Raw genomic sequence first — 25,021 nt, 5'->3', positions numbered from 1 at the left:
CGTGTGTTGACTAGTTTTCTGCCTGTGAGGTGTCGGAATTCCTTTCAATGTTCGTGAGAAAGCATTTGGGTGGAGTTTGGGTGCCCCTGAAACTCTCACGATAACTTACTGCGAAAACGTGACGAAATGTCGTACTAACCAAACACAAACTGGATCCGATATTTTACAATGCGGTCTCTCAAAGAAGAAACGATATCTTTTATCCGTCGCCAATTCCTACAACAAGTCGGTGCCAAATTATTCCAGTTCGCCCTGCCATCCGTAGCATCCATAGCTACTACGGAGCGCGAAAAATACGAAATCGTATCTGATCTGGAAGTCCAGCATGAGCTTTACATTGAGGTACTGCCAAAAATTCATAAAAAAATTGTCGAGAGATGTGTACTGAGATCAGTAGCTATGCGAATCGGATAATCGGTTCAAACGACCTCCGATCGATTACATCGGAGGCGTTGTCAAGAGATTAGTCCTACTGTTAGAACACCTACAAGTACGTCCAATCTGCATCTTAATTTTATCAAACATTTAGTCTCAACAGTGCTAGTACAGGTTGATATAAGCGATGACATAATAAGCTACATGCTCTTCGCCATGGCTAATACCAAAAGCCAGATTTATTTCAAAGCACCGACTACTCCGCAATTCGGCGAGGTAACATACTTATTTGGCAAAGAAGCCAATTGGGACGACAAATATATAACGATCCAAGAGAATAGGAACGTGATTTCTGGGTTCGGCACTACAGGATATAGAACCTGGGAAGCCGCGCTCGCGTTGGGCGAGTATATTCTCTCTCAAAAACAAACCGAGCACTCAGAGGTCGACGTTGTTGGAAAGAGGATTTTAGAAGTTGGTGCCGGGACGGGGTTTGTGAGTTTGCTTTGTGGCAAGCTAGGTGCTGCCAAAGTCTTTGGGACGGACGGATTCGAAGACATTGTGTTAAGACTACGTCGGAATATTGAGGACAACGAGTTAGGCAATGTCGTCGAAACTCGCGTATACAAGTGGGGAAATAGCAGTGGTGACGATAGTGGGCATCTACTTGAGCGTGAAAGTCGGGAGGCCGATTACAAGTATACCGAATCTGTTGATCTCATTTTAGGTGCCGATATTGTAAGTTAATATTCTCTGCTGTTGTAATATGCCCGAAGCTAAAAATAATAGACATTTGACACCGAAATATGCGAGCTTTTAGTCAAGTCCCTAGATATTCTTATGACAGAAAATCCTCACGCTCAAGTCATCATCAGCGCTACCATCCGGAGCGACGAGACTATCACCGCATTCGAAAAATTTCTGGACAGGAGTAAGATCGGATGCACCTGGATCCCAGCGCTGCGCGAGCCCAAATTTTTTTTCTACACCGCAAATCCGAGTATCCGGATTTACTTTCTGCATCGATCGCGCACGTCCGACTAAGTCTCTGGATCCCCAATTTCGAGTCAATCTCCGTCTACTGTGCCTGCACAGCGCGTTTAATCGCGTCCCGAACTTCAGGTCTACTCCGTAACTTCAGGTCAACCAGATACTGCTGCAACTTCTGCTTGAAATATGTTTCGCCAACCTGATTTCCCAATTTCGTCTGCGATGGCATTACAAACGGCTGGGTCTGTGTTATGAATGTGGAGGTGACTTCAGTGTTGATCGCGTCGGTTACCTTTGTGAGTTTTGAAATCATAGCTTTCATTACGTCTTGTTGCTCGCGGACGAGCTTGGTAGAAGGCTGGAGCGAAGCTGGGAATAAGACCGGACCCAATTGTGCGGCGGCAATAGATAGCGTGATTAATAGCGATCGGGAAAGGACAATTAGTTCGCGGATGGTGAATGGGTACGGTGAATAAGTTGCCAAATATTCTTGTATGCCAGTGCGCGTGATGAGATGCAATTCAATCAGAAACTCCGCAAAGTACGCGTAAAATCTCCACTGCACATCACCGTATTAGCTAACTCTAAATAAACATGCTAAGGTACTCACATAACTGCCAAACGCGCTTTGTCGAAACAGCGATAGCACGACCATTACCACAAAACTAACGACATACTGTGGAATGGAAGATTGTATCCCGCGCATTACGCACTCCAACTCTGACTTCCCCTCCGGCCACGACAACGCCGGCATACCGAACCTGTCGTACGCGAATCTTCGTAATGGCGAAGATAACGTCTCGGACGCGAGCTTCAGCGCGATAAAGACTTCCTCGTTACCGGTGCCTTTATCTGGGTGCGAATGAACGCTGAGGGCCCTGAACTTTCTGCGAACACTCTTCTCGTCGACATCGATCGGGAGGCTCAATAACGAATAGAAGTTCCCCTGCGCCACAACGCCCGTGACGGTGGTGGACGTCGTGTAGATAAGATACCCGACAATGACGACTATGTACGAAATCCGCTGATCCCGTCTGTAGGTCGGAGTTTCCGGCCGTGGGGCGGTGTTCGCGGCTGGGTAGAAGACTTGGTAGTATCCCTGTTGTAGCGCGGCCGAGGCTGCACGGGGAACTACTAGCCAGGCGAGGTAGCTGCCAAGCTGGTTTAGTGACATATTTTTGTATATATGATTAAGATTCCGAGTGTAGATTGAGGCTCCTCGATTGAGAGAGGTCTTCCGGCAGGCCCTAACCCGCGACCTTATTGGACCTCGAACGCGACAAAGCATATCGAAACCAGTTAAGTTATATAAGAGCGATTTTATTTGAAGACGCAGTTTTCACTGTACAGTTACAATAATTTTCCGAATTAATATATTATATTGTGTTCTAAGGCAGTTCTCAGCATAATGGATACAATGCAGCCTTATTTTCGATGACGAGGTTTGGGCCCCTCCAAATATCATTGTTATTTGTCAATATGGGTATTTAGGACGTAGTAGCGAGATGATATCCAAGGCTATTGAAGTGTAGATGCATGTTCGGAATTCGTCCTTCAGTTCGGCTCAACATGTCAAAGTACCGATGCTGTAATAAACTGGAAGCCTTGATCCAATTCGAAGCGTGAGCCGAGCATCCTGATCGCACTTGACATATTTAGAGGCTCAACACTTCCGTGTTTGTCAGCTCAGCTGGTATTACGAGTTACCCACACTGGCCAAACCTCGTAGCAAATGCTAGCTTCCAACTCGTCCCCCTAGCTCTCTAGACTAGATTGTATTCACCCGTAAGTCCAGCGAGTGAGATATTGGTCCTTCCGTGCGATCCAGGATGACAGAGTTGTCAGTCACTTGACTCAATGCACGACAATCGATATTGCGGCGGCTGCGTTTTTTTTCTTTAATGGCACGAAAGAACTGTTAAGTCTCACTACTAGGCGATTGATGGGCGAGGCGAATGCATCCTGTTATCCTGTTAATGAATCTTTAGCCAAAATTATCTTCGATATCGAGTTACAGTCATAGGAAATGAATTAGCGTCTTGCTGGATGCTGATGTGATAATACGAAGTTTCTCGATGATTTAAAATCTTACTGTTTTTTGTTGCTGGGATAATACAAAATTTCCAAATGATGTACAGTTCGTCATTTCACGGGGAAGTGTGCACTGGCAGTGTTCAAGAGTAATAAGGGAAATATTGTAAGTGTCTGGCCCGCTTTTATGTATAACGTGGCCTTGATTGACGTGTCTTCAGATCTAACAGCCCCCGCTCGTAAAGAAACGCAGACCAAATTAAGATCTCGATTAACTATATATAATTGAATATTGATATCACGACCTATATACACAATCCCATATTATTCCCTCGCCCTCAATCAAACAAATTCACAAATCTGATGTAAATCAATGAAACCATTCCAAACGCTTAAAACAATGATATATATAAATCGCTGACAATGAATAAATAAGACCCAGTTCTCAATCTGACACCCGAAAAGCAACCACCAACGCACAAACGAGATGTATTCACACACGCGATGTATAGATATATAAAATTTTATATTAGTCCTTTTTTTCGGATCCAGCCAAAAGTTGGTTGTCTTCTTGGGTTTGATTTGGCGGTAACTTGGCCTCACGCACGACCTCGAAAACTTTAAGCATTTTCCTTCTCGCTCCGAGGGCTGACACGCCGCGATCAACCAGCTGTTCCTCCGACATTTGGACAAGATCTTCCCATATTAGGTCTTTGAGGTTGTCGGTATACTTGTGCAGCCGCAGACTGCGAAGCCAAGTAGGAATGTCGTGCAGCAGCGAGTCATCAGGGAGTTGAGAGGGCAAGTCTTTCGATTGATAGGTTGAGCCCGCGCGTGAGGCTGCCGTGGAGGGTTTCTTGGATGTCGACTTAGATGACGAAGAGCTACTTGTCGTGCTTATCGTTGATGGCGACGGTGGTGGCGACGGCCGGCCGCGCTGGGAAAATCCTGCTTGCTGTGTGGACTGGGTATGAACTGTCGTCACATGCGAAGCGACGGCGGCAGTCATTGGTGACGAAGACATGTTGTACCAGTCCGAGAACGGAGAGGAGCTAACTCCGAAACCAACCCCTAGGTTTGAGAGTTGGAGCGAAGGGGATTGTGACTTGCAAGGGGTATGCTGTTGGAAAGACGCCGGGCTGGAGAATAGTGACGGCACGGTTTGTGCGGAGGAGTCCAACCGAGCGGGCTGCTGAGATTGCCACCGCCGGCCTCTCGAACCAGACGCAAACGGAGATGATGAAGTCGCAGGCGAAGGGCTCATGAACGGATGCTGCGTGACCGACGACGGCTTGTAGTTTGGAGTGAATTGCAATGGCACCGGGACAACCTGACCAGCTTCATTATATATCAGCGCGTTCAATGGCGACGAAGAGACCGGTGTTAATGCAGCAGGTGATCCAGACAACGCATTAGCCTGCTCCAACAGATTCCTCCGTCTGAATTTTCGTACGTCTGAGTCTAGCAGGATGCGGTTGTTGACGGTCGACAAAGCCGCGAGCTTCATAGCCGTCGTATTAGCAATAATTTCCGCGTTGGCAAGCGTTGCCTGTGCATCGGCAGACACACTGGCCGGTGTAGAAATCAAGCCGGACGTAAAGTTCGAAATCGGAGTGTTCATCATACCGGCCAAATTTCCAGCAAGAGGCGGCGAGGCGGTGGACGCCGCAAATTGGAATTTTGTCGACGCATGCGTTGGCGTTGCCGTGCTCGAGCTGTTCGAGCTTCCGGCGCTCGACGACGAGCCGACGTCAACGGATGCTGGACGGCCGGCGGACTTTTCGGACCCGATAGGTGAGATCGCACGCGCCTCCCCGGAGGATATATGCTCTTCGAGGACAGCCTCCTGATCACATTCGTCTTCATATCGCGAAAGACCGGTCACGCTCGCACGCTTGGTCTCTTGCGTCGGCTGTTGCTGTGACCGCTTGACGCCGCCCGCCACCCGGGACTCGGAATCGAGCACGCGGGCCATGGCTGGATCGAGACGCTTCACTTCCATTTGCCGCAGAACCGAGATGAAGAACCGGATCTGTACCTGGGTAGTGTGCTGCAGCAGAGCGTAGAGTGCGGCTGTGCGTTCTGGCTCGGAGAGCACACACGAGAACCAGGTCTCGATGGCATTTAACTCCGATTTGAACGTTACCCCAGGGTCGCTGGTAGAGGATGCTGAAGAGGCCGTCGACGCTGACGAGGAAGTGGACGACGCGGAGGAGGAAGTGAGAGCCTCGAGGGTACCTTCGTAGTTCTCGAGTTCAGAGAGCCACTGCTCTGCCAGTAGGGTCATGTGCTCGGGATTCTCGTCCTTCGCGGTCTCGTCCGCCCGCATGTAGCATCCACCCGTACCGACGATACTGTGTGTATTCATATCGACGCGCGGGTGCCTTCTGACGGGGATGGAATTAGCGAAAGAAGAAGGCGGCGATGACTGGTTGAAGATGATCTCGGAGGTCGGACGGGCACGTGAAGCGAGGGGCGAGGAGAAGGAGGAAAAGTCAGCGGACGCGCGGGCGGTTGCGAAAGAGAGCGGATGTGGCTGGTGATCGAGCGACGTCATCGTGAACAGCAGATCTGTGATGATGAAGAGTCAGCGAGGTCGTAAACACAGACCATCATGAGTTGCAGGAAGTGAACAAGAAGACAAGGGATTGTTCTTTGTGGCCGAGCGGTGGGAATAATCATGTGCGGGGAACGCCCTGGCAACGCCACGCACAGTGCCGAGTCAGCCACACACGCGAACAAGCGCCACAAGTGCCAAACTCCCTCAACTTCCATTTTCACTGCGAACGACAGTCATAGTTGAAGTCGAATTGTAGTGTAGGCGGCCGCAACCAGCAGGGGAGGTTATCGACAATATTGAGCTGAGCACGAGCGACGCGACGGGGCGTTGGTGGCCAGCAGAGTGTGGCTATGAGCACGAGTGCGAACAGTATCAGACCACAAACAAACAGCCAGTAAAGCACAAAACACACGCACACGGCAGGAACCAAGAAAATAAGGAAAAATCAAGCCAGAAAAAAATAGGAAGTACCTTGTGTAGTCGGTGCTCGAGATATAGACAGCGAGGGCGATGAGAAGTCCTCCAAGACAAGTTAGGGGGCAATGAGGTACTCAGTGTAGGTAGCGTCGGGTAGCGGGAGAGATCGGGTGGGCGTAAGGGAAGCGAGTTAAGCGCGCCCGGCGCAGGACAGCATGATAAGTTGATAGCTGATGTGCTGATAGTAGAGAGTGTAGCAGTATGAGTGAAGTTCGAGCTGGAGGATGGTGAAGGGGAGAGAAAATGAATAACAAGCGAGGGCTGGGCGGGGGGGCAAGTTTTGTACAGAGGCTGATGGGAGTAAACAACCAAGGCAAGCAGGCGTCGTCATTAGCCCGTGTCAAGCCCCGGACAAACGACTAAATTTGTCGTCCAATTTGCCCAGTTCATTCCGATCCTGTTACTTACTCTCTGCTTCTCTATTACTTACTCTGGTATTATGCTATACTATACTCTATATACTAATGAGTGCGCTTTGCGTATAGACGATATAGCCCTAACCCAACTATTGTTCATTTAGCCGTCGGATCGATGCTAAAGGCAGTGCAAACTACAGGCTAGCAGTGACAGCAAAGATGCGTCGCTCCCAGCTAATTACGTAGCAGACTCTACAAGTTTATATACGTCTCTATATATATTGGTTGTGATAACTTTTCAGAGCAGACCCACCCAATTGGCAAATTTGATGAGTACAGTACATTGTCGCCCATTCAAACTTGCTAGCTAGTAAATTCTTCTGCCATTAGCAACCCAGACAATCAACTCTCTCGTACTATTCATCCTGTTGTTTAAATTATACGCTTCTCATATGCAATAGTATTCCGACTGCCCAGCTTCGCGTCTGCCATTGTCCCCGTCATTGTCGCCGTAACCAAAGTCTGATCGCCCCAATGTGCGCATCCGGTCGTCCACGATTCGCGTTCCTTCAGCACCCGCGGGTCGCTAAGCCTCCCGCCATCCCATTTCCCATTTCATCCAAACTTTTTATATTATCTCGATTGTAGTATATGTACCGTCCTATTCCGATCATAAAATTCATCTTCATCCCGACACGCGCGCGTCTATTGACCCACTACAGTGGTCCGGTGGGAGAGTCCAGGGCAAGGGTCGGACCTTAGTTCTCGGTGCATGGCCAGACACAATCGCGTGCTTTCCGCGCACCGCTCCGGCTGGTCCAACCCCTGGATAAACTTACGGACCTTCCCCTTCACCGACCTGTCTCCGTCTTACTCCGCTTTCGTGTAATACTATCAGCACATTCTACAGTTGGCACTCGGCATGCAAATAAATCGTAGCGAATCGGCCAGTTCCACTTCTGCGGTTGTCCACCAGCGCAAACACTTCAATGTACAGTGCCCATCCCGCCATCCCACTAACTCTCCTCGTCAGTGTCACGGCTTCCATAAAGCTGCTATGATCAGGCCATATTGCACATTGTACTAAACCAATTCACCTGCCTGGGCCGCATCACAAAAGTCTCAACCAACTCGTACACGTCCGATCCTGAACCAACACCTCGTGCTGCAATTAATTGCCAAGGATATACCCACAGTACAGTATAAACTCAATGTCAAAACAGTACGAAAGAATATTCCGACTGTATCATCTGACAAGTAGTACCGTATATGCTGTCGCCGAAATGACACTGGCGTTCTCACCGTATGATCTCTGACAGTTCCACCGGAACAATGCCGCAACCGCACAGCACAGCCAGCCACATCGCAACCCAGCAGCCGCAAGAATTTCGTAATATGTTATGGAAGCAGAAACATTGAGGCGCTACTCCATACCTTTGCTTCGCTTGGCCAGCAGTGCCGACTTTGCGATTAGACACAAGACACGAGTGGTATGAAACAGTTCCAGTTCAGATGTGTCATCTTTCCAGAATGAGAGAAAACGATCAGGCGCCGACCGGTAAACTGTTCTATTCCATTCAGAGTCAGATGCCAATCATCTCTGCATCTCTCCGCAATCCGAGCGGCAGGGAGCTACCATTCGAGTAGACCAGTCACGCATGGACATGGGTCGGTTCGCCACAGACGGTATTCGACTAATGCCTGTAAAAACGGAAGCATAACCGATATCACTCTCCGTTCTGACTGCAAATTTCATATCACGCTGCGATTCGTGCTCGCTTTTCTCAAAGCAGCTCAGGAGTCAAATATGTGGAGGAACCCTGGTGTCGGGGATTACTCTGACGTGTATACAATAAGGGTATTGAAATGACACAGTTTTACAGGAATTCGCAACTAAAATGTTATTAACACCTCACGCATTGATCTTGAGCAGCCTCAGGTAAAGTCGTTTATGCACTTCGTATTTGAGTCGATAAAACCGCCACTGTGTGCAATGGCACGAGAATTGTCAGTGTGAATTTTGCATGCGCTTGAGACAGCAAGACAATAGTACCAGTATTATTTGTGGGATATTGAACTCAGGCAAACAGCAAACCCAAACCCAACACAATAAAGCCACCTCCTTTCGTCCACACCCGGCGGAGCGAACCCAATGTGGCCAGACTGTCAGCTAAAAAGGATGTCATCGGATCCCTGCACCAACGTTGGCATGGGTAAGGGTTTGGTTGCGTCGCCAGCGTTTTCTGACTGTGGCTGTGTTGAGGGGTGTGTACCATCAATTCTGAACAATGCCTTTGTATCATATGTCGTCGAACAATTGTATTAGACGTCAGCAGATTCGACTTGAACAAAACGGCGAGATCCGATGACCCATCCATGTCAGATGGCAAGGAGACAAGCCTCAACGCACGCTACAGTCCAAACGGCTTGTAGCGCTCGCATGTGTGTAATAAAGGGATCTTAGCCTATCACGGCTCCCACTGCTGCCGCCTTGGTGCTGTACCCACCAGCGATTAGCTGGCACCACAAATGCTCCCTTGTCTTGTTGAGAAGGCGTCTCTGAAATTTGTAGTCGACCCAGTGGCCATGGTTCTCGCCGTCTTGGATATTATTCTGCGACGCCAATTGCCGTTGATCGGAAGACCAGAGGCAGCGAGGACAAGTAGATATTGACAAATCGGACGAGATGCACAGAAACCAGAAATAGCTGTCCGACAGCCAGTACCTGACCAAACAGCTTGTAACTCTGGCGTTAATGTACCACTGACAATGTTCATATCATTGTTCATATGCCAAATATACCAAGTAATTCGAGACAACCGAACGACAGGCAGCTTCCTGTGCAAATCCAACTACGTCGACAAAACGTGTTGATAAACCCTGTCAGTTGAACCAGAGTTTATGAAGTTGATAGGATTCCAATTTGCTGCTAATATGACATATCATGTAATAATTGTCCTGCTCTTTCCATGATACCCCATTCGCCGACGCGGAAATTGTCTTGGATAATTAGACGAAACCCTTGCGAGGGTAGCGGCGGATGTCGGAAGTGGGAGGGCTGAATTCAATCTTATTATTGATGACAGATTCAAGCTCATCGGTTTAGGTGACTTGCATATAGCCGATCATATTATTAAAATGGGTTTAGTACCGCGACCGGCGCTGATAACGATCATCATTAGGAAGAAAGGCGAGAAGTGTCAATATTCACAGTTTTCACAGCTATGTATGTTGGTGTTTGGTGCTAAACTGCGTCTGTCGGATACTCGGATTCAGTAAATGTAGTATTAGTGCACTTTTAACATTGTGCTGGACATGGTACAATAGGACGTAGTGAGGTAAAAAATTGATTTTACGGGAATAAGAGCTGTGCTATGATGTCGTAATCAATTCTGCTCTCGTATCACAGGTTTCTGAATTTTCTAGTTCACGTTTGCTGCTCTTTCGGTCTAATTTCTAGAACCTCTAGCTTCCTACCTTACAGAGTTTGCCGGAAAGTTTAAAAGAGTTCAAACTGGTTACTGCTTCATAATTGGTTCGTTACCAGAACATGCAATTCCATGGGTAACATCTCTGCTGCCGATGTATGAGTCGATCTCGTAACAGAGAGGGGCCAGTTCTATGAAAGATACAAATGCTATAAAGTTTATTGTGCTAATTATGATGGATTAATTATTGAAGCTGAGAATGTAAGCTTAAGACCCTCTCCAGACCATCACGTTTTCAAAAACATCCAGCCCATGACCTAAAAGTCAACCGATAGCCGAGTAGGGCCAATTATGTACAATGCCGTTTGAGCCAAATCTATATATACAAGTCGAAAATCCTCCACAGCAATATCGTATTTCATCATGTCGTCTCTGTCAACTCTTCGGTCTGTCAGCAACAGGTTGAATCAATTCGTACTCCTTCTGTAATGCCTGTTGCATCCGTAACTCCTCCGCTCGCTCCTGCCTAATGCGCTGTCTCTCTTTATCTTTGACCACACCTTGGTACATCGACTTAGCTCTGGTTAGCGACTATGGTAACAGACATGACATAGATGATAAATACCTGTTGCTCGGCATCTTGAATGAAATGAACGCCATAGATGATACCCACCGCGGACAACGACGTCAATGCCAGAGTGACTTTAGAAGCTCTCGACATCCTTCGGTCGGAATATTAATACTTCTCCTTCTAAGGAATCTCCGAATAGGTTATTTATATGGCCCACCGCCGAGGTGTAATTCGTGACGGCGTCGACCATTGCGGTTTAGTATGCATCCTGATCACAAACTTGTCACACGTGGCACGTGGCTAAAACGTGAGCCCTAATACTGAGAATTCTTAAGATCACAACAAACGTGACCAGTTGTGACATGCGGTTCATGTGCACGCCAACGGCCTTTATCGTTGATTGCTTGGGAACACTCAGTGTTTTGAGGAAGACGACGCAATTCTACCATCTTTTCATTATACAATTGCTTCATTTGCATAGCATTCTTCCTCATAATTCACAATGGTACGTATTGAATGGTTGCTGATTAGGATATTAATTTGGTTTGGAGAAGAGTGTTGTGAAAATGGGGTGAGACTAACTAATCGTTTAGTCCGCGCAGAGTTCTACTGGAATCCAGACTCTTCTTGAGGTACGTCCGTTGTTGAGTGAGAGAGAAAGTCGTACTTCTCGTTTAATTAAAAGAATGAGGAGTCAACTATAGGAGATGGTATTAACTATATTTATAATAGGCGGAGAAGGAAGCGCAAGCTATTGTCACCAAGGCCCGAGCCTGTACGTGACAACTTTTCTAAGAGACAACCCCTGTCAGCGACGGTGATGATTAACAATATTTATAGATCGAACTCAAAAGCTAAAGGATGCCCGTACCGAGGCGATCAAGGAGATTGAGGCCTATAAGAGTGCCAAAGAGGCTGAGTTCAAGAAGTTCGAGGGCGAGGTACGTCGCATTTCTGCGCCTGGGCATAGAACGCACACTGACTGGTCTGATGTAGCACTCGAGCTCAAACAGTAAGGCTGAGGAGGAAGCCAATGCCAGCGTCCAGTCCGAGTTGATTGCCATCAAGGAAGCGGCCGTGAAGGCCAAGGACAAGGTCGTTGCTCAGTTGATAGAAGCCATTGCAACCCCGAAGCCCACTCTCCACATCAACTCTCAATGAACACATCACTTCCATTCATTTATAATTTACTTGCATGCAGGAAATAATATGGTTTTGGAAGAGACGGTGTCAGATGAAAATTGAGTTGGTTGGTGTCGCCTGTTTCGATTCGGTATTGCGGACTAAGTCTTTCAATGTAAATTGGTTCTTCATTTGCTTACTGTTAGTTTTCATGTTGTAAATTCATTACTTTTTTATCAATAATCATGATGGGATGACTCTGAAGAATTAATAGAGTCGTATATGATAAGATTGCAGAAGTCGCAACCGTTACTGATTAAAGTTATCCGTGACTATAATGCGCACTAGTTTACCCTTGCTTCAGTCGCCGACCTGAAAGTCGTAATATGGGACGATCAACTTTCCTGATGCGCTGTAGGTTCAAATTGTAGTTAATTGTGGCAATTGTACTCAGTAAGCTAAAAGTGCCACTGAGATTCTACTTGCAATAATTTAGTGGATACGGCACGAAAGAAGTAAGGATTGGTTTCCCACCTCATGGAAGTTTTGAGTGTTGACAACGACTCCAGATCCGCGTTATATCCAGCTTCGACCCGACTACTAACTGCCGTTCTCTGAATGCTCTGAACTGTCATGAGCCTACTACAACACCTCTTAGGTCTAGCAACAACAATTTGGGATTTCGCAAAGTCCTGGAATGTCGTCTGCACGACCTCCGTCATAACGACAGTCTTAGCTGCCGCTGTATTCGTTTGGCGGCCTTCACTCCCACCAGGGTCGTACAATTTTATAAATAACTACAAGTTTCCAGCAGAGTGTCAAGCGAATTGGTCGCAGTGTTCATCACCAGCCGACGTACCCTCAAAGCCGTCAGTCTATAATCCAAGTCGGCCAGATCTTATTCATTGTTACTGTCCAGCGACCGGACAGTATTTAGGTCGGGTGCCGGTGTCCACGAGGAAGGATATTGATATTGCAGTGGAGAAGTGTCAAAAAGCACAGGATGTGTGGAAAAAAACGTCGTTTCAGGAGAGGAAGGTCGTGTTAATGGTGTTTCTGGAGTTTTTGAAGAAGAATCAGGACGAACTTGTTAGTATCGCATGCAGGGATAGCGGAAAGACTATGGTCGATGCTGCGCTTGGAGAGGTATGTTCAGTTTACAGTAGCGTACTCTGCTGAATTGAGAATATGGAACTAATTATTGCAGGTCATGGTGACTCTGGAGAAGTTAGCGTGGACATTGAAATACGGTGAACGCGCACTGCGACCCTCTTCTCGACCTGGACCGACGAATTTGTTGATTAGGTACAAAACCGCAGAAGTTGTGTACGAACCTCTTGGTGTCGTGCTTGCTCTTGTTTCATGGAACTATCCGGTATGAATTATCGCGTCAACCAGAAAGGGTTCTATGACTAATTATGGACTAGTTGCATAATATCTTAAATCCCATTATCTCGTCCATTTTCTCCGGAAACGGTATTATAGTCAAGTGCTCGGAGTCAGTTGTATGGTCCTCACGATACTTTGTCGAAATGGTTCAGGCTTGTCTTTCTATTTGCGGTCACTCGCGAGATCTTGTTCAGCTTGTGTGTCCTTGGCCGAGCGATACCGATTACCTCACGTCACATCCTGACATTTCTCACGCCACATTCATTGGCTCCAAGCCAGTCGCGCACAAGGTCCTGGCCGCAGCAGCTTCATCGTTAACGCCAGTCACAGTTGAGCTCGGCGGAAAGGATGCAGCTATTGTACTCGATGAGCATCTCGCGTCGTGGTCCCGGTGTGACGCACTTGCCTCGGTTCTCATGCGCGGTTCGTTCCAATCTGCAGGTCAGAACTGTATAGGCATTGAGCGGATTATTTGTGAACCAAAAGCATATGACGCGCTCGTTAAACTTCTAACAAAGCGAGTGCCACAACTTTGTCTAGGTTCGTCTCTGGACGACGACGCGAACGTTGACATGGGCGCCATGATCAACGATTCTCGATTTGATGTTTTAGAAGGACTGATTGCTGATGCAGTCAAGAACGGCGCGAAGTTGAGCTGTGGGGGAAAGAGATACGAACATCCTGAACATCCTCTGGGGTCATATTTTCAGCCAACTCTGCTAGTGGATGTTACTCCTGAGATGGAGATTGCCAGGAATGAAACTTTCGCACCGATCATGGTTTTAATGAAAGCGAAAAATATCGATGACGCGATCCGGATCGCAAATTCAGCGAAGTTCGGTCTGGGAGGGGCGGTATTTGGCAAACGAAAAAGTGCTGCTACTGAAAAAGTTGTGCGGGAGATGAAGACTGGGAATATCGCCGTGAATGACTTTGCTACATTCTACGTATGCCAGCTACCATTCGGAGGCGTAAATGACTCTGGATATGGTAAGTTTGGTGGAGAGGAAGGCTTGCGTGCTCTCTGCCTTGCCAAAAGTGTATGCAGAGACCGGTTCGCGGGTATCAGCACGAGTATTCCACCGGTGGTGGACTACCCTATGAAAAGCGTGAAGAAGGCGTGGAAGTTTGTGCGGGCGATGAACGTGGCCGCGTACGCGGGAAGTGCGAAAGAGTTTGTATTAAGTCTAGTGCAGCTGTTGAGTAATATGAAGTGATATATATTGTATTCTTGTCACGAAAGATATTGCTTATGGTAGCTGACATGACATAATCCCTAAATGCGGAGCTGCTACTGCAATAATCTTTCCTACGATATAATATTTTGAAGGCGACTTCAAAGTTAGAACATACAGCCGATATTGTGATGATAGGCAAAAAGGGTAAGGATCTCGGAATGTGACGGATAGCGACCCGTTAGATAGCCACTGCTTCCCGGGCTCTTGCCAGCGCCGCACTTGTGTCAGCCATGTTGTTCCGTTACTAAGTTTGGGCCACGGGTATCATTATTACCCATACCCGGGCTATTTTGGGCTCGGTGTTGCCGGGTAGCTGGCGGGCTCGTGACTCACAATTGCTTCCAAATTTGTGTGCTCCATCTGGGCATATTATGTTTAGCTTGTAAAAGTAGAATAGGAAATAGTAATCAAGTTAGATAGTGGCCATAACTTGTTCAAAATTCGTCATTCGAGCTAGTCGGTTAAAAAAAAAGTGGCCAATCGGATACCTTAAATGGAATGCGGGCCCGAATTAGTGTTGATGGCGGGTCAGATTTACGCCGCAGGACGGCATGAGGAGGTTGCCTCCATCATGGTCTTTCAATTTAATACAACTCATCTTCCGTCACTTCCCCATTTGCTATCAAACAGCTCTTGCTCCACGCCCGACCGCAAAAATGAACTGTCCGACTCGCGACCCAGAGCCCACAGGTAATGAGCAGTTCAACCAGAGCCCGAGGCTCTACGACAACGAACTCACCACAAATAGCTCGTCCAACGTGTACGCGAATAGAGCGTCCCGCAAAAACCCGGACCTCGTCCTTCTCTCTGCTGATGATGCGCCGACTGCGGGCTCATCGGCCCTATCGCCTCCGTTAGACGACATTCCGCCGCACGGCATAAGCGACAACTCCCGTCGGTCTGCCGTCAGCAGGTCACACAAAGCCCGGTCATCCGTACGCGATGTGTTTACTCCGGACCCAGTGCCGGAATACGAAATGAGTTCCATCGACAGTTTCCGTCCTGTCAAAGGTGCACATATACTCGAAGGTGTTAGCAGCTACACCCCCAGTTCAGGCCTTGGTTCTCATCGCTTTGGAAATGCCGCCGTATATCCTTCTCTCGGTGGAAGTTGGTTTCCCGATCCGACCTCCTCATATGGTAAAGTGTATTATAAAGCAAAGGCTATGTTTATGAAATATCTTAGTTTTATTGGTCCCGGTGCGTCTATTAACCAATTATCAGCGTTCCTGGCCGTTGCTAATTCGTAGTAGGATTTATGATCTCTGTTGCCTATATTGATCCTGGCAACTACTCTACAGATGTCGCTGCAGGCGCAATGTTCCGTTACGACCTCTTGTTCGTCGTCATGCTCTCCAATATCTTTGCCATCTTCCTCCAGTCTCTCTGTGCCAAACTTGGCAGCGTCACCGGTCTTGATCTTGCCCAGAATTGTCGTGCCCATTTTCCTCGCTGGCTTTGTGTCATTCTGTATATTTTGGCTGAAACGGCGATTATTGCTACCGACTTGGCTGAGGTCATCGGCACTGCTATTTCGCTTAACATCCTGTTCAAGATTCCTCTTGTCGCTGGTGTTGCAATCACCATTGTCGACGTCCTCATTGTGCTAGTAGCCTACAGGCCCAATGGGTCTCTTAAAGGCGTCCGCTGGTTTGAGTATGCCGTCGCATGCCTTGTTCTTGCCGTCGTTATTTGTTTTTGTGTCGAGCTTGCCAATATCAAAGGAAGTTCTGCCGGTGAAGTGTTCAGAGGTTTTTTGCCATCGAAAACAGTCGTTTCTAGCCAGGGTTTGTACTACTCTTGTGGTATTCTCGGTGCCACGGTCATGCCTCACAGTCTCTATCTCGGCTCCGGACTCGTGCAGCCTCGGTTGCGAGAATACGATGAAAAAGAAGGCAATTTCACATCCAGTCCAAACGATTCGCTTGAAGACATCAAGTATCGTCCGTCCTTAGATGCCATTCGCCATGCTCTGCGATACTCGATCGTGGAGCTTGCTCTATCCCTTGTTTCATTCGCTCTTTTTGTCAATTCATCTATCCTCATAGTATCCGGAGCGACTCTTTCCGACACACCAGGAGCGTCTGATGCCGATCTTTTCTCTATCCATGACATGCTTTCTAGCCACCTCTCCCAAGCAGCTGGCACCGTCTTTGCTTTGGCCCTCTTGTGTTCCGGCCAATCCGCTGGCATCGTTTGCACACTAGCCGGCCAGATGGTTTCGGAAGGGTTTCTCCACTGGACGATGCGCCCTTGGTTGCGCCGTCTGATTACCCGAGCTGTCGCGATTGTTCCTTGCATTGTTGTTGCAGGAGCTGTTGGCCGCGAAGGTCTTGCCGAAGTCCTAAATTTATCCCAAGTCATCCTCTCAATCCTTCTTCCGTTCGTCTCAGCGCCGTTAATTTATTTCACCTGTCGCAAGAAGTACATGCGTGTACCAGTTCTTGCCACTCCCGAAACTGCGGCCGACATGGACGATGAGCCTAACTTCGAATTCGAAGCGCGCCGTGACATCGAGTACGCAGATCTTTCCAATAACTGGCTAGTTACTATTTGCGGCGTCTTGATCTGGCTTTTTATTTCCGGTCTCAACGTGTGAGTTCCCATTTGATCAGCAGCGGTCAAATAATTAGGCTGACAACGTTCTAGGTACCTTATTGTCCTGCTTGGCTTGGGAGAGGCGTAGTTCACTGTTAGCCGGTGAGATAATGTGTAATTCGATCTGCACATTGACGAATGAAACTCTGACTAATAAAAATATGCGTATGATTAAGGGGCGGATTACTGGTAGTGCACATCCTAATGTTGGGTGTTGCGAGAAAGAATGGAGTTTTGTTACTCTTTTCTAGAATTGTCTGACTTAAATGGGGTGCATATTCAACTACTATAATGTGTTGGCTGCATATAGAAATGAATAGTTGAAAGCGATGGATAGCTTCTTTGTTGGCATAGTTCCTTGATTATAAAACCAATCCTATTGATGGCGTTTCGACCACAAATATGCGACGTCGCCTCGAGTCGCCACTGCGTGATTCCGGACGGCTTCGCTACGACCATGCAAATGCAATAATCATTCATTTATAGTACACACACAAATCAAACGCAAATATATCACAATACCATGCACCGTAAAACGTAAATACAATCTAGTGTTCCCAAATGTGAGCCATCAAATTATCTAACATGCGCAATCCATAAAACTGTCCAACGCGTCTGTACACATCAAACTTCTTCCTTATATCATCGGCCGACATTGTTAATTCCCAAGCACCTGAACACGAACAATGCTCTGACAAATTATCCGCTCTCACCTGCTTGCACTTTGAACATCGCAGGTCTTGCGTCTGGTACTTCGTAATCAAAGTCTGCACGTTGCTAATCATTCTCTCCTCAATTGCCAGTCGATCGTACTCCTGTCCGCAGTGTTTGCAGTTCCACAAGCGGTATTTTTCGGCTTCGGTCGGCATCAAGCTCTCGTCGCGGCAGAAATCCAGATCAGCCTCAAAGCTGCAGGACCTGCAAATTTGCGAAATCTTGAGCGATGTGCTGGGATTCCTAAATATTCCCGCGTCGCTGAATTCCAGGACTTCGAAAAGACTGAGGAGGTCGCGACGCATCATTCGGACCTCTAAACTCAGATCTTGCGCAAGACCAAAGACGGCGCAAAGCCACTTGACTAACTCCAACGATGCATTCGAGAGTCGCAGATGCGATCCCGGAAGTTCAGGGAATTCGAATTCCGCAGCAGCAAGCTCGTCCATGGACGTCTCGGCCTGTCGTCGCACGAGTTGTTGAATCCGCCTGTGCAACGCTTTCTTCATCGCTGTAATTACACCTTTACCGAAATAATCGTCCTCATCTTTTTGTTGTCGCAATTGAGTCGGCCGTGGCGTCGCAGACGGTGTAGACTGCATCTGCACTGCCTTCGCACTGTGCATATGCTCTATGAATTCCTCTACCCACAGCGAAAACTCGTTCTGCAGCATACTGGGAAGAAAGCTCTTGATTTGCCAACACATCCGCAATGCATACTGGTGCGCATTATCATCCGTCACCGTCTTGCACGCGAAGCCCCCATAGTTCGCCTCGTCCATCCAGATGAGGTAGTCCCAATATTGCATTATCTCGATATCCAGGAAATTGAACAGAGGCTTCGCGCGGATCGATTTGACGATATATTGTACGTATGCGTACGCGGTGCCGACATTGATCTTGCCGGTTTGAATAACAACTCGGTTTTGCTCTGCAAACACGATACGCGATCCGACTCGGCGGAATTCGGCTAGAAGCTGCAGGAATGCTTTGCGAGACAGATTCCGAACATGGTATTGCAGTACGGGATCATATAGGAACGATTCTGCGCTAGAGACCCAGTGCACGAAATTGTTGACCATGATATCCGCGTTTTGGTTTGCTTTGACCGCTTCCTCCCACCATTGTTTCACGAGGTCCCGTAACACGGCAATGGCAGGTGCGGAGGACGCGTTTTCCATGAATGACAGACTAGCGTTTTCGGTCAGTGCTCCAGTACCGGTGACACTCAAATTAGCGCTGTCGGAACCTTCCATCTCGTTGATGAGTGCCGAAGTGATGACAGTGTTAATTGCCAGGTTTTTGACCGACAGTTCCACGCACACAGACTCGTACGAACTCGAATTGTTGAATAACGGCATTTCCATGTTCTCGGTTGTCAATAACGACCGGTCCTTCTCTTTGCCGCCGTGGTCGGCATAGGGGGTGGGTGACCACCATAATATGACGTTTGCTTCTTGGAGTTTCCTGGCATATTGGACATCAATAACGAAGCGTATGTCGTCGCTTTTCAGGTTACCCATTGGAATATCGGAGTATCGTGCCATATTGAGTAGCTGCGCAATTTGTTGTCCGAGGCCGAGATAATGTAGTACGGCTCTTCGCGCAAACGGGAGCTGCCATCCCAAGGACGGCAATGAGCTATCCGCCGCGGACCCATTGAAGTTTAGCACAGGCATATCGCGAGCCACCGTAAAGTCATTTTCAATGTGTTTCGGTCGGGGGCTTATAAGCGCGAGAATGGCTTGATTGTTGGAATCGGAATACAGCATGTTCAAGCGCGTCCCTATGGCTTTCCTAATCTTCTTCATGCTCGAGGATTGATCAATAGAGAAATCAAGTTTCTCTTGTGCTGTGAAGGTCTCATTTGAGATTGCGTCGCGCTCTCGCATCTGCTGGTATTGCTCTTGGTACACTGTCTCCATGTTTGGGAAACCCTGATGTTGGCGAGACGATGGTTCGTAGACGTGGACGTCGGCTTGATCATCAAAGGATGAGAAGAGCGCGTAAATTTGTCTGTCGCCAAAGACGACGTGGTACAGAAATATTACCTTTAGCGATTCAACAGACAAGTAGTTCAATCCAACTGGAGATTTTATCAATGATGACATTTGGAACCCAGACTCGAGACCTTTGCCGAGCACTCCGCGTACTGTCATGTCAACTTGACACGAGTTACCGAGATCTAGGATTACACGGTTGACTGCATCGATGTTGCTCTCATACACTGCCTCGATACTGGGATGTGCAAAGAAACCAGTGGCAATTTGCCGCTGTTGAATATAGAACTTTTCTGGCATAGTAATCCGGAATAGCTGGTTCGAGTTGTTGCCGTTAGGGAGCGTGTGACTAACTTTTTGCACTGTAGCGTCCATGAGGCCAGTACTGGAAATATCAGAGCTATTGACGTCCACGTATAATTTACGGGGAACTTTGATCTTGACATTCTGGATTTTGCCAGCAATCATAACCCAGCATTTCAGCTCGCCAGGTATTTCGGATTCGCGGACTTGGAGAATTTGCCATTGCTTGCTGTACGTGACTTCGGCCTGGTTGCGAAAAAAACCAGAAACTTCGCCAACATTGCTTCTATGACCAGACGGAATGCTGCCAAACAGATGTCGACGGCGTTGCCGTGCCTGTCTCTGGATTTTCCATTTTTGTTTCATATAGCCTAGCCATTCTGGGTAATCTTCGTCGATGGACAATTTCACTCCCGGTAGAGACGCAAACCCATTCTCAATTTCTTCTCCAGTGCTTGCATGTTGTGAGTTCTTCCGCTTCGAGATAACTTTCGCTATCGGATTTCGTACTTTCGATAGCGCAGCAGGTGCGCCATTCGTCGTGATATCTTCAAGATCCACAATACGGGTAATGTTCGTGACATCGGACATTGGCGTCGTTTTCGTTTTGAACGAGTCTAACGAAGATTGTTGCCTGCTCTCGAGTCGCAAGAGACGCTTATAAAGCCAGTCAGGGTGCCTTACTCGTGGAACCGGATTCTGTACTTTTTGAAGCGCCGCAGGAATCGTGATGATTTTCTGGATGACAGAGGAAAGTCGCTCGCGATAGTAGTCCCAATCAATGATATCACGAGGATCGAAATCACTGATAGAGCTATCTCTCAGCCAGCGTCGCAGGAAACGGCTCTTGACCGACTCCTCCGCTGAAAATATTGCCACGGGAATGGCGCGTTCGGTGACAGGAGCAGATCGTGGCTTCTCGGATATGATGTACTTACAAGCCAGACCTTTGTCTTTCACCATCTGATCACCCAGAAACTCTGCTAATCGTTTGGCTGTGGAAATCGATGTAGACTTTTGCCCGCCGTAATCCTGAAGAGTACGTGACATGCTTCGATTTTCGCAAATGAGATCAATCAGCTCATCGTCTGTTAATGTTGCACCCTTGGAGTCGATTACATCCAGCCAACGATTTGACACTTTCGCTACTTGAGCATAACATTCCTCGAGAGTAGATCCTTCCAAGAAGACTTTAAAAATTTGCGATTGAAAAATCTTGATCAGCTTCAGCTCGCCACGACGCTTGACTTCGAAACCTTTTAGCTCTGCCAATGAACCGTCATTATTAAATACGGCATAGCGCTTTTTCAGATTCTTGTCTTCTTCTTTCGATGTGGGCAGAATCATAGCTCTATAAGGACCGTCGACTTCGAAAAAGATACTGTTCTCACTCCTGGTCTCGTATTTGAAGTTCACTGGGTCGACTAATGTTTGGTACTGGTGATTCGTAAACCTTGCGTGGACGAGATGGTTCAACATCGCACAAGGATAAGAAATGAACAATTTCTTCCCGTTCTTCAGGTTGAATGTAAAGTTCTCGGGAAACGATTTCGGTAATGTACACCAGATACCGTCCGTATCAAGTTCCAAAGGTCTGCCAATCTTTTCTACTAAGGCACGTGCCATCTGAATGATTGTTGCTCCTGTGAGACACGTAACGCCAGCCATTTCCATCGAGTACCATCGAGAACCTTTCCGCATTACATATCCGTAGAAAGAGTTCAATATACACTTGTGCGCAAGCTGTAGTGAATCAAAGAGGACAATCATCTTCTTGGCTTCGTCGCGAGCGGCTGTGTCGTTCTTGGCGACTTGATCCAAATTTTGTTTCCAAAGCTTGTGTTTATTCTTGTATTCGTAACGGCGGTCTCTGAAATCGCGTACGGTATCCGCGTAGAAAGGATTCTCCCGTTGGCAAATAATTGCCTCCTTCTCAGCAGTCTTCGTCTCCTTGATTTTGTGATAGATTTTCCGCGAAAAATCGGATAATCGCTTCTTGATCAACGAATTCTGTTCCGACATTGGCAAGTCGCTAAACATTCTTGGTGGCTGATTCGAATACTTTCCTGGAAAGTTTTCCACCGCGAGAGCGCGCTTGATCATATTGTACTCATCTTTCTTAGCTGGAAAAAATTCGCCTCGCCACATCCAAGGAAGTCGACGATCGCATGTCTTTCCTGGACGATTGAAATCGCACGTCGCACAATCTGCTTCCTCGATCATAGAGTCGGGTTGCAATCTGTTTGTGATCATGATGTTTGGATACATAGATGAGACATCGAGATGGTATATCAACGGGCATTCCTTCCGTTTTGGGTTTGCTTTCAATTCCGTTAATTTGTCCACGATGTCTTGTTTGATCTGCATTGCTTAGCGGGTCCCTACAGATCGTACAGATAGAACACACGTACCTCTTCATAGTTTGTCACATCATCGAAAACCTTTTGCGATTCCACTTCAATGCAAAATCTCAATGCAGCGTCCAAGTCTTTCAGTAACTATTAGCTGCTATTAGCACATCTCGCTCTCAACAATGAGTCAACGACAGGTACCCACTCCATCTACGGCGGCAGGATCAACATTAAATTCAACGGCAATGTCACTTCGGAAGACTCCGGCTTCCAAACTTTCGACATGGCCTCCAACGTATGTTTCACTTTCGATTAAATGTCCATCGTAAAATCGTTCTTCCGCATCTTTGTGCTTGTTCGGCAGAACAATCTGACCTTTATAAGCTTGCACCTTTGATTAAGTTAGAGTAGACGAACTGTCAAAAGGTGTAGTATATTTAGAATATACCATCAGGAGCATTTCACACAAAGTGCCAGTGCCTTTCCGAAGCACCTCGTCAGGGTTCAGCGGAATAATATTGCACAGGGAAAAAATAAACGGATGGACGTATTTCATATAGAGATAATACGTAGCTACAGCATCTGAAACTGAGTACTCGGACAGTGTCTGCGGTCTCTCCGCAGCATACCTACATATATTTTATCAACATTAATTGATCCAGGAATTCAATCAGATGCTCACTTCGTCATTAGCTCAGGATCAAGCTCAATAGGATCATAACCCATCTTGACGGTCGTAACTGCTTTCAAACCTTGGCTACCTTGAGGCAAATAACTGTCGCGCTTCACCCATCGGAAGCAGTCCATGTGGCAGCAAAATGAAGATTTATACTCATCCTCACTATCTTTTTGGAATCCGATCTCGTTGTACATGTTGATTCCATAGTAACTTGCTCTTCCTTCTACAAACGGCCAATCGAAGAAGTCACCGTTGTATGTTACAATGACAGTAGGCTTTGTTTCCTTAACATGCTCAAAAAAGCGCTCTATAAGAGCCTTCTCGTTTGGCTCGTTGAAGATCGTAAATACTCCTTCGTATTCGGGTTTTGGAGTGTATTCGAAGTCATCGATATCTTGCGAGACAATCTCACGGTTGGTGATCAAGAAACCCTAGAAAAGTTAATAGGTATCATATATGACATCTAGCACGCAGTACCTACACTCCCGTCAATCATATAGGAGATCATCATGATTTGATCAATCTGCACGTCAGGAAACTTCAGCGGCAACTTCGTTGTTTCAATATCGAAGGCCAATACAACGGGATCAGGACGCGCAAGGCGCTCGGGCATCTCTGTAAGTGCTACAGCCCCGTGCAGGGCCTCAACTGTATACCATTTACCTATCCGAATGTCTAATGGACACGTCAGAACGGCTACTTTCCAAGTCAATAATGAAATCATACCCTTATCAATTGACACTCGTACATGGTATGGGACGTCATATTCCCGGACGTCGGTAATATGCTCTGTCACGTCAACTTCACGGGAGCTTTTATTGTTTTGGGTGGAAATGTCGGTGAAGTCGTTATTCAGATCCATACCAACACTGTTACACAGGTCAGAAATGATAAATCACAGACAATGTAAACTTAAGACGTACGTGGCAACTTCTGCATAAACATCAAGCGCGTCAAGCATCTTCTTATTCTTCTCTGCAAGTGGCATGATCTCTCGGCGAACTGCCAATAGGTTGCTGACATTGGCAAAAGAAATCTGGATGAAAGATCTCTTATATCCAACAATATGATTAGGCTGTCGCTTGTAAGTTAGTATATAGCCATCATGTAAATTACAACAGGGAACACGTACCATATCCAGGTCATCTTTTACAATTCGGGACGTCGTCTTCACCAAGCCCTCGTACTTCCGTCGAATATACTCTTCAACCTCAGCCTCTAGTCCAACCTGTTTGCCGACCAGTGTTAGCATATTTCTGAGCTCCAGTGCCCAATTAAATAGTACCTTGCATCCAATCAAAAAATATGGGTCATATTTTAAAGTCGCTTTAAAATTCTCACCGTCTTCGCCGAGGAAATAGTAGTTAACTGCCGCAATCCCGTCACTTCCGTCACCTTCTTGCATGACAGTCTAACTGTTATCAGCAACATTGAATTGTTTACAACAAATGTTTAATCGTTGTCACATACACTATGCATATTAATAAGCCAGCCGACTTTAGAAGGTCCTGCCTCATACAGGTCGAATCCCATCGCACTATCAAGGTCGGCTTCCTGCTTTCGAGACTCGTAAGTCTCCTTAGACGAAGTAGCATCTACTGGTAGCTGCGTCGAAGACAAATATGTCATATTTGAGGCACCATGTCCCCCATGATTGTTCCCGAAACGGAATCCACCTCTGTCATTGCGGTTCGAGCTGGTTGCATACCGCGTGTTCGACAGACGCGAGTCTTGCCTGGGACGGGAGCTCTTCATCGAGTCTCCACAGGTTATCAAAGGAGCAGGAAGGACTTGCTAGCTTAAGCTTGAACCGCTGTGAGGTGAGTGATGAGGTGTTGG

General features: G+C 47.2%; 8 protein-coding genes across 8 annotated transcripts; 4 read left to right on the top strand and 4 right to left on the bottom strand.

The window, feature by feature from the left end:
- Positions 1 to 54: 54 nt before the first annotated feature.
- Positions 55 to 1,898, top strand: V1513DRAFT_465393 (putative methyltransferase-domain-containing protein). The gene is made up of 4 exons (XM_066900034.1): positions 55 to 342; positions 398 to 490; positions 550 to 1,113; positions 1,165 to 1,898. Exons 1-4 carry the CDS (start codon positions 169 to 171, stop codon positions 1,417 to 1,419), a joined length of 1,086 nt encoding a protein of 361 aa, XP_066752555.1. The 5' UTR covers positions 55 to 168; the 3' UTR covers positions 1,420 to 1,898.
- V1513DRAFT_448113 (uncharacterized protein) lies at positions 1,085 to 2,624 on the bottom strand. The gene is made up of 2 exons (XM_066898487.1): positions 1,976 to 2,624; positions 1,085 to 1,924 (listed from the first exon to the last, which is right to left on the bottom strand). Exons 1-2 carry the CDS (start codon positions 2,537 to 2,539, stop codon positions 1,454 to 1,456), a joined length of 1,035 nt encoding a protein of 344 aa, XP_066752554.1. The 5' UTR covers positions 2,540 to 2,624; the 3' UTR covers positions 1,085 to 1,453.
- Positions 2,625 to 3,925: 1,301 nt separating this feature from the next.
- V1513DRAFT_426275 (uncharacterized protein) lies at positions 3,926 to 5,953 on the bottom strand (the record flags this gene model as incomplete). The annotated part of the gene is made up of 1 exon (XM_066896160.1): positions 3,926 to 5,953. One exon carries the CDS (start codon positions 5,951 to 5,953, stop codon positions 3,926 to 3,928), a length of 2,028 nt encoding a protein of 675 aa, XP_066752553.1.
- Positions 5,954 to 10,420: 4,467 nt separating this feature from the next.
- On the bottom strand, positions 10,421 to 11,030 carry V1513DRAFT_448108 (uncharacterized protein). The gene is made up of 2 exons (XM_066898486.1): positions 10,843 to 11,030; positions 10,421 to 10,790 (listed from the first exon to the last, which is right to left on the bottom strand). Exons 1-2 carry the CDS (start codon positions 10,936 to 10,938, stop codon positions 10,653 to 10,655), a joined length of 234 nt encoding a protein of 77 aa, XP_066752552.1. The 5' UTR covers positions 10,939 to 11,030; the 3' UTR covers positions 10,421 to 10,652.
- Positions 11,031 to 11,131: 101 nt separating this feature from the next.
- On the top strand, positions 11,132 to 12,297 carry V1513DRAFT_448107 (H+-ATPase G subunit-domain-containing protein). Its single transcript, XM_066898485.1, has 5 exons — positions 11,132 to 11,293; positions 11,382 to 11,420; positions 11,521 to 11,563; positions 11,629 to 11,729; positions 11,785 to 12,297. The coding sequence occupies exons 1-5, from the start codon at positions 11,291 to 11,293 to the stop codon at positions 11,947 to 11,949; spliced, it is 351 nt and encodes a 116-aa protein (XP_066752551.1). The 5' UTR covers positions 11,132 to 11,290; the 3' UTR covers positions 11,950 to 12,297.
- V1513DRAFT_417164 (Aldehyde/histidinol dehydrogenase) lies at positions 12,255 to 14,981 on the top strand. The gene is made up of 4 exons (XM_066895863.1): positions 12,255 to 12,425; positions 12,480 to 13,056; positions 13,118 to 13,285; positions 13,338 to 14,981. Exons 2-4 carry the CDS (start codon positions 12,544 to 12,546, stop codon positions 14,514 to 14,516), a joined length of 1,860 nt encoding a protein of 619 aa, XP_066752550.1. The 5' UTR covers positions 12,255 to 12,425; positions 12,480 to 12,543; the 3' UTR covers positions 14,517 to 14,981.
- Positions 14,982 to 15,137: 156 nt separating this feature from the next.
- On the top strand, positions 15,138 to 17,644 carry V1513DRAFT_417163 (natural resistance-associated macrophage protein-domain-containing protein). The gene is made up of 3 exons (XM_066895862.1): positions 15,138 to 15,737; positions 15,791 to 17,132; positions 17,187 to 17,644. Exons 1-3 carry the CDS (start codon positions 15,194 to 15,196, stop codon positions 17,221 to 17,223), a joined length of 1,923 nt encoding a protein of 640 aa, XP_066752549.1. The 5' UTR covers positions 15,138 to 15,193; the 3' UTR covers positions 17,224 to 17,644.
- Positions 17,276 to 24,937, bottom strand: V1513DRAFT_471341 (uncharacterized protein; the record flags this gene model as incomplete). The annotated part of the gene is made up of 11 exons (XM_066900153.1): positions 17,276 to 22,513; positions 22,564 to 22,650; positions 22,709 to 22,894; positions 22,952 to 23,132; positions 23,186 to 23,613; positions 23,664 to 23,857; positions 23,909 to 24,051; positions 24,106 to 24,257; positions 24,315 to 24,410; positions 24,468 to 24,593; positions 24,653 to 24,937. The coding sequence occupies 11 exons, from the start codon at positions 24,935 to 24,937 to the stop codon at positions 17,684 to 17,686; spliced, it is 6,708 nt and encodes a 2,235-aa protein (XP_066752548.1). The 3' UTR covers positions 17,276 to 17,683.
- Positions 24,938 to 25,021: the final 84 nt, after the last annotated feature.

The sequence above is a fragment of the Lipomyces chichibuensis genome (genome assembly GCF_038497645.1).
Source record: "Lipomyces chichibuensis strain CBS 12929 unplaced genomic scaffold V1513scaffold_25, whole genome shotgun sequence".
NCBI classification, from domain to species: Eukaryota; Fungi; Ascomycota; class Lipomycetes; order Lipomycetales; family Lipomycetaceae; genus Lipomyces; species Lipomyces chichibuensis.
Note: the sequence above shows the minus strand (reverse complement) of the source record. Positions and strands in the feature narration are given on the sequence as shown.